This window comes from Staurois parvus, unplaced genomic scaffold, assembly GCF_062004578.1.
Source record: "Staurois parvus isolate SC_StPar_1 unplaced genomic scaffold, SC_StPar_1.0 ptg000597l, whole genome shotgun sequence".
In the NCBI taxonomy this organism is placed as follows: domain Eukaryota; kingdom Metazoa; phylum Chordata; class Amphibia; order Anura; family Ranidae; genus Staurois; species Staurois parvus.
Window position 1 is genome coordinate 1585089 of NW_028318393.1, and position 16347 is coordinate 1601435.

General features: G+C 41.4%; 1 protein-coding gene across 4 annotated transcripts in view; it reads left to right on the top strand.

Annotated features, from left to right (window-relative positions):
* Positions 1 to 16347, top strand: part of LOC149449887 (myomegalin-like) — a 415368-nt gene that overhangs the window by 30582 nt on the left and 368439 nt on the right. For 3 of the 4 annotated variants that reach the window (XM_089692639.1, XM_089692640.1, XM_089692641.1), the window contains exon 1: positions 14773 to 14901. Coding sequence is in view for 1 of the 4 variants with exons in the window: in XM_089692642.1 (XP_089548768.1) it covers positions 346 to 469 (124 nt within the window). In the remaining 3 variants the exon portion in view is untranslated. Of the gene's footprint in view, positions 1 to 345; positions 470 to 14772; positions 14902 to 16347 lie in introns of those variants that run through there. The other variant, XM_089692642.1, reaches the window with a different exon arrangement.

The window sequence follows — 16347 nt, forward strand, 5'->3', positions numbered from 1 at the left end:
GAGAAGCTGCTGTGCAGGCACTCGTTAGTGCATTGAAGATCTGCTGATGAAAGGATGGCAGGCATGATTGCAAGGTAAGTATGCATAAGGGGAGGGGAAGGTTAGGTCAGCTTTGGACTGTGAGTATACAAGCATTTTGTTTAAAAGTGCACTTATCCTTTAAGTCTCCACATACAAAAGTAGAAGTAAGCTTCCAGGTCCTTGGGGAGTAGAGCCAAGTACTAGGGAAACACATAAAAGAAGATGGTAGGGGTAAATTGTCAATGTGTACCATGCAGAGTGACCTTTTAATGTTTCTGAAACACCAAGGTTTCTTTTAATTAATACATTTGTGTTATACTTCAGGAGTGCTGCTGAAAACACAACAAGCCACAATGACCCACAACTGCATGAACCATGTAGGCAGAAGCTGGAAGATGCAGAGCAGATTCAAAAGCTACTAGAGAACAAGATTCAGTTACTGCAGGAGGTAAGACAAAGCAGCTACCATAGGGGGAGTGCAATAATAGGGTATACTATGCATCTTTTTTGTTACATATTTTTGTATTTCTGTAAAATATCCAGTCAATATTTTCAGTGTTTTACAACAATATACAGCAGAAACCTCAAACAGCTCACCTATGGCAGCGGTGTAAACGAGTGATCAATTTAAACACTACTTAAATAAGCCCAGAGACCTTTGGGCCAATGGTTACATTATTCAACATTATCCAAAATTTCCACAAATTCCATGAACTAATGTGTGCCTTTTGTACGCTAGTTAATGTTTTTTGTCCTATGATTTAATCAACGTAATGATATAATTTTCGACCCAGACAATATTTTAGCTGGACATGTACTATTTGGACAAATGAGTCATCACACTAAAAGTGATCAAAGGGGAAGACAGAGTTAAACTGGTCTTGAAGTCGCATTATTGACCCAACAGTGCATATATGTGATCACCCTATAAGAAGCATAATAGCAGTATAAAAATATTAAATATCAAAAATATTTATATATATATATATATATGCCTCACAGCTCACAATGGGAAATATCCCCATCAGCCTTGCCTATGCTCTCATTCTTCGAAGCCTGAAATTTCCACCTAGGGATGTCTTTGACAGGTTTTCAGTCTCTAATGGAAATTTACTGCCCATGTCCCACTGACCTCCACTTGGCCAACCATGCAGGACCAGCATATAAGTTGGGGGTGTGCGGTAGTAGATAGGTGGCACGTTCTCTATGATCTCCTTCTCATTGAGCACCAAATATGGGTGACATGAAAGTCCTACCCCAGGGTGCGTTCTTCTGGGCTATGCTAGCCACTTAGGTTAGGATCACTGCCTTACACACGGGGTACCTTTACTGGAACAGACAACGCAACTCTAATAAACTCTCTCGATGAAACATACATCACTGCAGTGCATTTAGGAGAGACACCAGAGCCAATGCCCTCTCCACTTGTCCAGTGTATCACCACCACCTCACTCCTGGTAACGGAATGGAGCCCCACAGTGCATCCAGCACTGACTTCATGTGTGCACTCACTTAACTCTTCTGTATCTGTGAACAGGCTGATGACTTCTGTGGCGCTGATCTGCTCCTGTTGTTATGTGAGATGGACCACTCACAGAGAGAGTGATGACATCTCCCTCGCTGCAAAAGGCTGTCCCACCTGTCACAGGCACATGCTTCAAAACAGGCTGCTTGTGAAAACTTTGTTACCCTTGGTAACCATTGTTTCTTCATACCCCAGTGTGATCTACATTGTAGACTATGTGTGGTGCCTTGTACTTGCATTATGCCTCTTTAGTAATTTCAAACTTGGCAAAGAATAGTTTTAAAAGCTTTACTGAAAGTTCCAAACATTACAGCTTCAAGAGATTGCAGTTGTGCTGTCCTACTAACAGTTACCTAACAGCTAGCTAACAAAACTGACAGAAGCAGCACTGTGTTTCATTCAAAAACTAAATTTGCTTCTGTGAATAGTTCTGTAAAATTGCAAAACAATCACATAAAAATTACAATACGCTTGTACATGTCTCTTTACAAATGCATACAATGAATATGTTTCTTACAAACACAATAAAATAACTTATAGGCATATGCGCATCAAAGGGAGAATGGAGGAGACCTTCACTTGTGGTCTTCCAGAAGCTGAAAAGCCTGCAGTGGTTTATGGGAAATCTTTATTCTTAACAAACATGAGACACTTCATGTTCTTTATTGATAAGGGTGCAACTGCAGAGAATGCCGAATAAATGGCTCCCTACTATACACAATGATGCTATACAGAACAGCAGTCTTTCCCTAACAACTCTAATGCCTAACTCAGGCTGTACCTGCGCCAACATACCTGCACAGGTGAAGTCCATGACAAAGAAAAGTCCATAGTGTCAGATCTCCAGAACTGTGATCTTCAGGGTGGACTGCAGGTTCCAGCAATCCCCCTACATGTGAAGGTTCCTAGAGGCAGGCAAGGCCCTCTCTGGCAGCTGCAGCAGCAGCTCTGTGAAGCATCTGAAGATTACATGCTGGGTCTGACTAATCAGCATTTCAACCTGCTTACAAGCATGAAGATCCCATATACACCCTGTTAGACTTTTGGAGAATTTTGCAACTGTACCATTTCCTAGCTTCCCAACTGAACCCCACAACAAACAGGAACAAACCAAACCACCAAACCACAAATACACTGCTGAGGATGTTACACAGCTCATTGAATTCATACTTACACACAACTACTTTGCTTTCAATAAAGACATATATCTTCAATGTATGGGTACTGCGATGGGAAGTAAAATGGCACCCCAATATGCCAATTTATTTATGTCTGACCTGGAGGAAAAATTCCTGACTAGCATGGAACAAAAACCATACAGACACTATCGCTATATTGATGATATTTTCATCGTATGGACAAAAGATGAAGAAAACCTAAAACAATTTTACTCACTGATCAACACTTTTCATCCATCAATCAAACTAAAAATGGAATACTCAAACACATACGTCAACTTCCTAGACACCACAGTATACATCAGGGATGATACGCTTCACACCTCAATATACAGGAAACCCACTGACAGATGCAACTACCTCCACAGTTCTAGCTTACACCCCCCACACACGAAACGTGCCATCATACACAGTCAGGCCATTAGATACCACCGAATATGTTCTGACCCAAGAGACAGAGATAAACATCTCGGGACACTAGCAGACACCTTCCATAAGAAAGGTTACAAGGACAAAACTATCAACACCAGCATAAACACAGCCTTGAGAACCCGAAGAGAAAATCTACTTCAGTACAAAGAGAAAAAAACAAACAACCGTGTACCTCTAGTAACCACATACAACCCAGTACTAGAAGGGATAAGAAAAAAATCAAAGATTTACAACCCATCTTTACAGAGGATGGAACTCTGAAAGAAATATTTCAGCAACCCCCAATACTGGCTTTCAGACAACCCCCCAACCTCAGAAATAAACTAATCAGTAGGAAACTTCCTTCTGATCAAGATGTCACAAATAATGGAAGCAAACCCTGCAATAAAAAACACTGCAAACTGTGCAACCAAATCAATCCATCAAAAAGTGTCAGACACTCAAAAGGGATCTGCAGTATTTCCGGATCATACAGCTGCACCTCCAGTAATGTTGTGTACCTTATCCAGTGCATAAAATGTAGCAAAGGATCTTATGTTGGCGAAACAGGACAGAAGTTGCAAACAAGGATGAATTTGCACAGACATACCATCAAGGAACATAAAGAAGATGACTCTTGCACACCTGTGGGACACCATTTCGCACAACCAGACCACACTATGGAAGACCTCAATGTTTTAGTTCTTAAAGGGAATTTCAAATCTATTCAGGAAAGGAAAACATTTGAACTAAGAATGATAATTCTATTTGACACAGGAGATAACGGCCTCAATTTGGATATGGGATTCCTCACTCATTATCCAACAGTTTTATGACCCCTCTGTGAGTGTTGTCCCCCCCTCAGTATTTGCTTCTGCTGTGTCTTATCTTCAGTCTAATCCTAGTCTTTTAACCATTGCTGTGTACATCTGTTTGTGTGTGTTTCTTTCTGTTTTATTTTTTTTCCTCCCCCTTTCAACATGTCTCCTAACATTATGCTAAGACTTTGTAGTAGTGCTGCCTGGACCTTGAAGAAGGGGACATACCCTGAAAGCTTGTCCTCAAAATTGTATCTTAGTGCAAATAAAAAAGTATCACATCAGTACTCAATTGTTTCTGAAACAGGAACAACAAAGTTTAACTTTACATTACTGGTGTGTGTGATTTTCAGCTAGAGAAGCTATACTGTGTCTGTAATGTTGTCCATATTGTGTCTTCAAGGACTGTAATGCTATTCTGAAGCTGTTCATGAGTGTGGTGGAGGGGAAAAAGAGTGACAACTGCCCATAGAGCATTAAAAGAGTCAAAAATGGCAGCATATGAGCTGAATGGGGGGTAAAAGAAAAAGCATGATCTAATCAAGTACCTGGGGTAGTAAGAAAGAGATAGAGAGAGCATAATTAAGGACAGGAGGAATAGAGAAGGTTCACCATGACCCACTTAAGGTAGTGGGGCTAAGCATGGTTATGTAATAAATGGGAAGGTGATTGTGGCTGGGGGAGAAGTAGAAAAGGAGCTGATCAAGGAAAGCAGAGGAAGAATGAATTGTTGCTGAGGGAGGAGTGGCAATGGCAACGATTCCACTGAAAGTCCATGCAGAGGAACCAGTCATAGGTTGGTTGTCTCTCCTGAAGAAGGAAAGCCAGTTCATATCCATTCTTCTGATGAAATTGTGTGAAATTGTCATTCAGTGTTTGCACCGCACATACATCTGACATACAGCAAAAAGGGTGGTTGGCTTAACACATGCTTTGTGAAAAATCAGGTAAGATCTGCTGGAGAATGTTCTGCGGAGACAAACCTTGTAAAGGATAGTGCCATGGAGCATGTGCAGCAGAGAATGCCAGGGACACTTGATGACAAAAGCAGGGACAAGGCAGAAGCCACAGGACTCAAAGCTTGTGTACTGTACAAAAGACAGGACATCAGAAGATGTGTAGTGCTGAATGCAACAGACAGTATTGTAGGCCAGACACATTTGGGGTGGAGTGTGGACAGTGGTAGAAACCTGCTAAAGAAACTGCTGCGAAAGAACTGCCAGAGAATGCAGTGTAGATGGTGGAGAAAGACTGAAAGACGATATAGTGTGGGCTGGAGGAGAGTGTTGGATGTCAGAAAGTCTAGCATGGTAGTATGGACAGTAGGGGTTATGGAGAGTGTGTTGCAGTATGCACACTGCTGAGAATAATACAAGAATACTGCTGTGTATTGGGGATGTAGACACAAATAATAAAACATTTTTATACCACATGCGTATGCATTCAATGTTGTGTTCATTTTAATTCATACATTTTGTGCTTGGCATAATATAAATGTATCAATGAATACTAATAATGAATAATAAAAATGTATCAAGTGAAATAATGCATACTGTCAGTTTCAATTTAATATTCCAGCCAGGGGCTCTCGTACCACTGTTCCTGGAAAGACCAGCCTTTATGATTTTTGGCAAAATTAATATAGGTTGGCATGGTCCTGTTGTACAGGAAAATTTTGTGGATGCTGCATCACATCTGATATTGTTTTGTTTTTTGCACAAAATCAGTCTTTTTTGGGAACCAAAGCTGTAACTTTATAACTTTTCAAAATCCATTTGTATGTTTTCTTTTTTTCTATGACCTCTAACTTAATTCCTTGCTCATCCCATTGTATCATTTTCCATTTCCTCTGCTAGCACTTTAGATTATTCGTCTATAACTTCATATTTACATTCAGTGTCATTAACTTCTACATGACCTTATTATTATGGTATTCAAATAATTACATAATTCTTCTATTATTTATTAATGAAGTAATGATATATTACATTGTACAGTGTATTTATATATTTATTTTTGGTTATATTTTATCACTAATTTAACCCATTTATAGAATCAATTCTTTAGAAATGATAAGATCATAGCAAATACTTTGTGTCACTCAGTCAGCAAACAAATTAGCATTGAAAGGGTTATCTGCTGTATAAGGCTTGGTTCACACTGTTGCGACCTGGGATCCAACTTGTGAGATTCAAAGCCGCATGACATGTGAAATCCCATGTAAGTCATCTTAATTAGCACTACTGAAGTCGCTGTTACTTTAGAAAAGGTTGCTGTACTACTTCAAGGCAACTTCTATCCAACTTGTGCCCATATACTTTAATAGAAGTTGCCTCCAAGTTGGATCCTCATCTATATTGATGTGATTTGGATCCGACATTACAGGAAGATTACCCAGGCATTTTATGAAAGTTGCTTCAGAGTTTCTTCAGAGTCACTTCAAAGTAGTACTCAAGTCACCTTGCAAAGACGCACTGCAAGTTGCGCGACATTCAGTTAGCAGTAGTGTGAACCGAGACTAAGAGGAGGTTATCAGGCAAAGTTTTGAGTAGGAGAATGCTTCTTTTGAAACAGGTTGCCCATCTCCTCAGACACCTGTGTAGCTCACCAACATTGACATTGAGTCATTTTCTACTGTTCTTTTGATGAAAGCATTGTGTACTCTTTGTATCGTGCAGCACACTGAGATTGGGGTCCTGGTTACAGGATTTCGACGAGGATCAAGGAGTACTGGAAAGACATGAAGAATTTAGTCCTGGACCAGGGCCTCATCTTCAACATGTGTGATTTATTCTTAGCACAGCAGAACACATGGAAGTGAAAGAGATAGGCTTCATGTGAACTGGAATTTTCTATATGAATTTCTGCAGAATAAACACACATATACTGTATATACAAGCATAGAAATTCATAAGACAGACAGAAACTTTCCAGAGCTCCTTCTATGGTTAGCATTCATAGGTTCTCAGTGCATGCAGAAATTATTCACAGCGCTTAACGTTTGCCACATTTTGTTATGTTACAGCCTTACTCCAAAATAGATTAAATTCATTTTTTCCTCAACATTCTACAAACAATATCCCGTAATGACAACGTGAAAGAAGTATTCACAGCCTTTGCTATGACACTCAAAATTGAGCTCTGGTGCATCCTGTTCCCACTGATCACTGTTTATATGAGGTCCAACAGTTAACAGTGCATGTCAGAGCACAAACCAAGCCTTGAAGTCCAAGGAATTGTCTGTAGACCTCCTACATTAGAAATTCCACCTGTGATTTTAAAATAAATGTCTGTACACACGCTGTCACCACAGACAGGTATATTCAGAGATTTATCATATACAGTAGCACTCTTCAAGAGACAGGGATTCTTTTAGTTTGCATTAGAGCCTTAGAGTAAATTTTAACACTTTTCAAAATATAGTTTAATAATGAAAAGGTAAAAATAGGGCAAATGAAATATTACAAAAAAACCACAAAGTTTTTACAAAGTGACGAAGAGATGACAATACAACAGAGAAATAAAAAAGGAGTTGAGGGTGAGAAAATGTGGTGGCATTCCACTTTTCTTCACATCAAGGGGGGGGGGTGTTGACAGAGACAATCTAACCAATAATTCGGTCCAAGGGGTGGTTGCTGGGATGTTGCCATGTTTATGACCAAGTCCCAGATACAGTTTTCCATAAGTATTCATATATCTGAATACCTACTGTTTACAGACTGCTAACGTGCATATTATTGTCCAGTGTCAGATTAGCTTCAGAATGAAAAGGGTCAGAGGGTAGTAAATATTCATGCCCTTCCTGCCCTAGGCTCTGGAAGTTTCTCAACAGTACTAGGGTGAAGCAATCAATACATTTGTAAAAAAAACGGTAAGCTAATGCACACCCAAATCACAACATCAGTGAACAAAGGATTAATTGCATGAATACGGGTGCTGGAACCATACCTTGGGCTTCCTCAGAAAAGACCCAGGGATAATAATTTATAATTAATAATAGGCAGCACTCCAAACAGCTAACATTTTGATTTTCCTATATTTATGAAAGAAAGAAACATAAATAGACAAAACAGTACAACAGAGTACATGCACAAGATCTCCCCACAGTTTCTCTTATCTAGACAAAGACAAACTCTCAGCTAAAAGAAACATGTGCATTTTCATTAGAACAGGGAGGAGATCCAGGTTCATAGTGCAGCAATTATCAAACATCAATACACTTGGGGGTTGATTTACTAAAACGGGAGAGTGCAAAATCTGGTGCAGCTGTGCATGGTAACAAATCAGCTTCTAATGCAGGCCATAGATGGGTCGAAAATCGGCTGATTTTTTGGCCGAAAACAAAATCGGCCGATTTTTGCACCGTTAGTGGGTTAATTGGTCGGCCATTTTTCGGGGTTTTGGCACACTTTTTTTATTGGTAAAGTTGGAAAAAAAACGTCCAATTTTGACAATCGGCCTATTTTCCTGGCAATGATGGGCAAATCGGCCAATCGTTTTACCGATAAAAAATCTGCACATGAGCCGTGACCTGCAAGAAGAAGAAAAAGTAGAAGAAAAAGAAGAAGAATTCCAGTCCGCTATTATATTTGACATGAAAAAGTATTGCGGTTGCAACAATGTATCTATTTGTATCCAAATAAAAACATCTATATCCGAAATGGATACAAATGGATACATTGTTGCAACCGCAATACTTTTTCTTGTCAAATATAATAGCGGAGCTCTCTGCAAGGGACAGAAGTAATTAAATGCCAGCCGTAGATGGGCCTATTGATAGATATGAGGGGAAAAAAAACCCTTCAGCTGACATGCGGACAGTGTGTGGACAGAGTGTAGTCAAACTCAAATGCCAGCACTCCAATAGAACAGATGATTGCTGCTGGCACTCTGACAGGTGTATGCAACTAGTGGGGATCACAAGTCAGCCAATATTATTTTAAATCAAATGTAATGTGTATAGCATTGCACTCTGACTATATGCCAGCACTTGTATAAAGTATTCACTGCCTGCTGGAAAAAGTGACAGGTGTATACAGCAAATGGGGATCACAGATACTGAAATATTGTGGTGAATCGAATGCAACAGATACTTGACAGTAACACGCACACATAGCTCAGGGTATTCTCGCTGGCATGTGGACAGCTGTTTGAAGCATCCAGTGTTCCTACTTAAAGCTGAACTCCAGGATAAGTAATCATTGTATGAATACAAAAGTCATGGGTATTCGTAATAGAATCTTGGTGTGTGTTGTGGATTTCATCCAGATCTGTGCAGTAATCTAGTGTGAAATTTGGCCTCTGTGCAGATCTTCCTGTAATAACGACTGGTCGCTGCTGCTCTCGCTTCTTGTGCAGAGTAACTAGTCTTGCTTCCGCCTTCTCCTGTGATTTTCTGCAGGCATGGGCTCCTCCCACAGCTCTGCTTCCAGCACAGGCTATGGACAGCACAGGGATGATCTCACTGCTACTGATACAAGGTAATATCTGGGTTTGTAAAGTTGTTTGGTGTACACAACGTGCATTTAAGTCCTTTGTGGCTATTGAGAAATATATTTAAATGTTTTTTTGTGTCTGGAGTTCAGTGAACCACTTGCCTACCAGGTACTTTTACCCACTTCCTGCCTAGGCCAAGTTTCAGCTTTCAGTGCTGTTGCACTTTGAATGACAATTGCGCGGTCATGCAACATTGTACCCATATGACATTTTTATCAGTTTTTTTAACACAAATAGAACTTTCTTTTGGTGGTATTCAGTCACCACTGGGGGTTTTTATTTTTTGCACTATAAACAAAAAAAGAGCAAAACATTTGAAAAAAAAAAAAGGTTTTCTTTGTTTCTATTATAACATTTTGCAAACAGGTAATTTTTATCCTTCACTGATGTGCGTTGATGAGGCTGCACTGATAGGCAGCACTGCTGGGCACTGATGAGGCGGCACTGATGATGCACTGATAGGCAGCGAAGATGGGCACTGATAGGCGGCACTGATGGGCACTGATAGATGACACTGATAGCACTGACTGGAGGCACTGACTGACGGCGCTGACAGGCGGCATTGCTGGGCAGCACTGATGGGTGACACTGCTGGGCACTGATGGGTGTCACTGATGGGCACTGATGGGCAGCACTGACGGGCACTGACTGGCGACACTGAATGATAGCAGTGACTGGAGGCACTGACTGATGGCACTGACTAGCGGCACCGGTGGGTGGCACTTCTGGGCACTGACAGGCAGCACTGCTGGGTGGCACTGCTGGGCACTGCTGGGTGGTACTGATAATCAGGGCACTTATAATCAGTGCCCTGATTATCAGTGCAGATCTCCTCTGTCACATTTGCCGGTTATTGGCAGTACTCATGCTGTGACAAAGCTGATCATGTGGTAAAAGCCTGCTGTGATTGGCCTTTTATCTTGTCATGTGATCAGTGCTCGCCGCTGGGGAAACGTTCTGGGAGGATGCCTATGGACGCCCTCCCAGAACTGGACAACCGCGCTATAGCTGTCTTTCTGCTATAGCGCGGTTGGCAAGCGTTTATGGCCACTAGCAATAATTATTGTCACTGTCTTTTTCCAGCGGGGAGGGCTTCCCCCGCCTTCCCACCACAGAATGCAATGGCTCAGAGGGAGGGATTTTCCTGTCAACACTGTCTGTGTTGATGGGGGAATTGAACAAATTTCTTCACTGCATCCCGTGGTTGCAGGAAAGAAATTTGCTCCATGTATGGCCTGCATAAGGCTGGCAGTAGATAGATCATTTTTTGGATTCCCCTATCCCACAAGCGTGGTGGATGGAGGAATCCTCCCTGCTGTGCTATTGTATTCTAATGGTGGGGAATCTTCCACTGTCAGAATGCACTGATTGGCTGAAGCCTGCTGATGGAAAACATTTTCCAACATCCTGTTCAACAGAAAACAATCATTAGATCGACTTCTGTCAAAATTCGTCTGGTTCAGCAGGGAACGGACAAATTTTGATCTATCTATGGCAAGCTTTGGCAGAAACCCAGTAAAGTCCCTTCTATTGCACCTCCAGATTTATTTATGTTTTGCTGCTGTGATCTGATTTCCTGTTAGAGGCATAGAATGCAATTAGGTTAAAAACCTTCTGCCTTTACAACCACTTTAAACTGGCCATACATGGATCAAATTTGATCCATGCATGGATAGGCTGGTTGTACACGAAAAAAAAGTCAAACAATTAGTGCCACCAGCTATAGCCGGCAACACTGATCACTGTGTTCTGATGGTGGGGAAGGCTCCCTGCTGTCAGAATAAAATACCACAGCAGGAAAGATTCCCTATCCACCTTGAATGTGTGGATGGGGGAATTGGATCTTTTTTCAATCCGCTGGTTGAACAAAAAAAAAAATATAAAAGACCAATATATGGGCTGCCTTACTGTGCCAAGATGGATTCTGTACTATGGAATTTGTATTGTGCATAGAGCACTGCACATAACCGCAGCTAACATGCACTGCTTGTTCCAAACAAACAGGAACTGAGGGACAAAGGAAAAGTCCGGGAGCTCACAGAGCACATTACAAGAAAGCAGGAAAACACAGTAAGAAAAATGTAATGAAAATTAGACAACAAGGTCATTAAAGCGGAGCTCCACCCAAAAGGTGAAGTTCCGCTTTAAGGATTGGTCCCCTACTCCCCGTTAAGTATTGGCAACTGTGGGGAGCGGGGGGGGAAGCAGGTACCCAAAGTTGACAGGTACCCGCTCCCACTTTCACTGCGATTGACTAGACCAGGGGTTGGCAACCCATTGATCGCGGTCTACCTGGAACACTGGACGGCCAGTGAAACGGACTGCAGGGGGTGACACCGCAGGATCGAGGGACAGGTGAGTATCCGTCAGCAGCAGTTTTTGTAGCTGCTTTTATTTATTTTATCCACTGGAACTTTGCTTTAAGTAGCAGATGTGTATGGATCATTTTGAATAATCCATAAGGTCCCTTTAAGTTTATGTTTTACTATGCTGGCTTCTTTTATCAACATTTGCCAATTCTAAAAGACAAGACACAGACATCCTGAACTCATTTCTTTGCTCCTGTGCAGGTTACAGAAATGTTAACACTGGTAACACAGAGCTGCTATTTTTAGACAAATCCTGGATTAAAAGGTTAGTAATGACCCTTGATTGGGTTAGCACCATCAACAACGAGCTGCTGCTATTGATTGATCCTTCTGAAGAATATTATAACCAGTTCGCTGTTCTCAGGGATTAAAGCTGCATGATAGGGGTAACAGGAGAGCTGCCACCTCCCGAGACACAGATACACAGCTTCATGACTAATACCATACCAGTACTGCTGTACTACTGATCAGCCACAACAGTGGTAACTGGTGTCGGTCCATAGGGCTGCCGCCTCATCCCTTTAAAACCGAACAAATATTGATTACACAGGTTCTGTGGCTGATTAAAGGCTTCCTGTCCGCCCTATAGCCGTAATACAGCTACAAGGCAGCACGGGGCGCAAAATCATGTATATATACTTGATTTTGCATTTTGTAGGGGGTGTGTGCAAGCTGCGTGTGCGCTCTACACGTGCTGCTATTTGTGGCCTCGGCTGTCAATCACCGGGTCCTGACCAGTGATTAATCACTGGCATCTGGTGATCGAGGAGGGCGAGAACAATACAGATCTCTTTCCTGTCAGCTCCTGCACACTGCTTTGCATGGCTCTTTCTTTCTTTCTTTCCCTCATTCCTTCTTTCCTCTACCTTCTTCCCTCTTTCTATACATATCTTTCTTTCTCTCTCTCTCTGTCTCCTGTTTCTCTCCTTCCTTTCTTTCTTACCCTCCTTCTATACGTCTCTTTTTCTTTTTCTCTCTGTCTGTCTCCTATTTATCTCCTTTCTTTCTCTCTCCTTTTGTTCTTTCTTTCTTTCTTTCTCTGTCTCCTGTTTCTCTCCTTTCTTTCTCTCTCCTTTCTTTTTTCTCTTTCTTTCTTCCTCTCTGTCTCCTGTTTCTTTCCTTTCTTTCTTTCTCTTATTTTTTTTCTTTCTTTCTTTTTTTATAGCTCTCTTTCTTTCTCTCTCTCTCGCTCTCTCCTTTCTCTCTCCTTCTTTTTCTCTTTCTTTCTCTCTCTCTGTCTCCCATTTCTCTAATTTTTTTCTTTCTTTCTTTTTTATAGTTCTCTCTCTTTTGCTCTCTCGCTGTCTCTTTCTTTCTTTTTCTCTTTCTTTCTTTCTTTTTTCTTCCTCTCTGTCTCCTGTTTCTCTTTCTTTCTTTCTTTCTCTCTGTCTCCCGTTTCTCTAATTTTTACCTTTCTATCTTTTTTTATAGTTCTCTTTCTTTCTTTCTCTTTTTCTTTATTCCTCTGTCTCCTGTTTCTCTCCTTTTCTTCCTTCCTTTTTTTTTCTTTCTTCCTTCCTCTCTGTCTCCTATTTCCCTCCTTTCTTTTTTTATACATCTCTCTTTTTCACTCTCTGTCTCCTCTTTCTTTCCTTCTTTCCCTCATTCCTTCTATATTTCCCTTCTTCCCTCTTTACCTTCTTCCCTTTTTCTATACGTCTCTCTTTATTTCCTTCTCTGTCTCCTGTTTCTCTCCTGCCTTTCTTTCTTACCCTCCTTCTATACGGCTTTTTCTTTTTCTCTCTCTCTCTCTGTCTGCTTCCTTCTTTCTTTCTATACATATCTTTCTTTCTCTCTGTCTGTTGTTTCTCACCTTTCTTTTTCTCTCTTTCTTTCCCTTGTTTGTCCCCTTTCTTTCTTTCCCTCCTGCTGTATGTTTCTCTTTCTTTCTCTTTCTCTCTGGGTCCTGTTTCCATCCTTCCTTCTTTCCCTCCTTTTTTCTTTGCCTCCTTCCTTCTTTCTTTCTATACCCCTCTTTCTTTCTCACTGTCTCCTGTTTCTCTCCTTTCTTTCCCTCTTTCTGTCTTTTCGTCCCTCTTTCTTTCTCACCTACAAAGAAATCTAAAAAAATAATAAAATATAAAATTGTGAAAAATTAAATAAAAAGCTACTGACTCTAGTGGCGGAATTACCAGGGTTGCAAAGGTCACTATTGTGACCAGGCCCTCGCATTCCGCCTCGGGGCTCGGAGGAAAGGGTCCCCAGGCTTTGGGCTGCTCAGTTCAAAGTGCCTGTGCCTATTTTTTGTCCTAGCTTGTATACCGCCATTTGTAAACACTATATCTTTCACATAAACCAATTAATTTACACGTATTGGGATTTTTGTTTTACAAAGACATGTAGCAGAACACATTTTGGCCTAAATTTATGATGAAATTTGATTTTTAAATTTTTTTATTGGATGTTTTCTAGCAAAAAGTAAAAAATATTGTTTTGGGCTTTTTTTGCAAAATTGTCAGTCTTATATATATATATATATATATATATAGTGCAAAAAATAAAAATGCACAGGTGATCAAATACTACAGAAAGAAAGCTCTATTCGCAGGGAAAAAAAGAACGTAAATTTAATTTGGGCAAGACCGGGCAATTGTCAGTTAAGGTGGCAATTAAACTCACTTGGTGCCTTATCTGTATCAAATTCGCCCCAGAAGCTGTGTAGTTACTATGTGTTGGGTTATAAAGGGTCGAGGTGGCAATCCTAGTCAGTGAGGACTCCGTGTACAAACGTTCACATCGCCCCCATACAGCTACATGCAAGTATCAGTGGGCCGTCAGGCTTTGTCTATGAATGAATCACATACACCGCCATTATCTGCAACAGCAACGCTACAATGCCAGCTGCTGCAACAGTGTGTAAGGTGGTCGCCTGTGATTGGTTCAATAAACCCGGAAACGAGTACAGCGAACGCCAGCATGACGTTTGTAGAGCACGGACTACATTTCCCAGGTGCCCCCAGGGCAGAGCATCGGTCATATTGAGGAGAGAAGAGAACAAGAGTGGTACTGCGGGCCTGAGCATCTGTGACGGAGAGTGGGGGGAGGACGTTCAGTACCGGGGACAATACAACGTGCCGAGCTCTGTAATGGTTTTTATACACTTGACTTTTGTAAATGAATAGCGGTTGTTAGCCTGTGTGCAGTGTGTGTTGTACGAAGGATCATTCATGACAGAGTGCTTTATTGTTTGATGAATGTGTGTAATTGATTGCAGAATACCAGAAATATGATGGTGTGGAGATGGTATGGTATGGTCCTGTCATCGGAGTCTTTGTAGGTAGAGGTTGCAGGAAGCTGCAGTCTGCACACTGGAAACCGACAACAAGTGCAGCTGCTGACACCCTCTCTCTCATTGGGGAATGCTGCATTGGATTCCTGTTCTACTTCTACATGTCACCTAGAATGTCACATCTCCTCTCTAGATTTTTGTACTTCTTGGTTTCCCTATAGTCTCCCTATAGTGATGGTGACATAGCTCTGATATCACAGATGCATCCTGGGAAGGCTACGCCACCAGAGCCTTTCAGGGAAATGTCGCACATGCAGTGTACCAGATCTGGGGCGACTTGTTATTGAACAATACCAAGTTAGCACATGTGAGATTAGACACAATGTCATTGGTGGGCCAGAACACAACAAGGAAGAAGAAGCCAACCACCAATGAGGTCTTCCTTTAGAAATGGCGTTAGCATGTGACAACATGTAAGGACCTGTTTACACTGGCCACATCTAAACACTTTTTAGCCTGCGTGCTGCAGTGAGAGGGCCGTGTGATGCACTTTTTAGCACATCACACAGTTTGCTTTTTATTTTTGTTAACTTTATTCGAAGTGCAAAAAGTGACACTTCATTCATTTCTCCACATGCTTTGAGGAAGAGGCAAGTCCTCGAAACGCGTCAACCTGTTGGTGGTCCTGAGTTCCCATTACGGATGCACACGTAGTGCGGATCGGACCGAGCCGTTCCTATATGATGTACCGTTGACTGGATTGTCATTTTGTGAGTACAATACCTACTTTTATCATTAATAAATACATTTTGAAGGTAATGCACTAGGCCCGTGCGCCCTGTTTTTGCTTTTTTCTACTCAGTATACTTGCACTTCCCCGGTCTTTTGAGGGCAGCAAGGCGTGCATATTCCAAGAATTTCTTGATGTTATCCTTTTGGAGTCCATCCCTAAGCGCAGGATTATTTGGGTTTGCCATTTCTGTACTTGCGTTACGCTGCTGTGCGGTGATATGTTGTGCTTACCTGTGTGCTGCGATAACATGCAGTATATCTTTTGGTGTCAGTTCATTTCTATGTGCCCTGGTGTTGGCTGGCATTTATCCAGTGTGGAAACACGTTAGTCACTGAACTATTTGTGAACGGGTCTTAAGCCTAGGTTCACATACCTGCAGGTACAAATCACAGTGATGCAATTGTGTTTGAATACCTTTGCAGTTTTAATGCAAATTTACTACTGATACGATTTTCAGTCTGCCTTTCTGCACTGTGCAAATCTCTCCCATTGAGGTTTATCCACAAG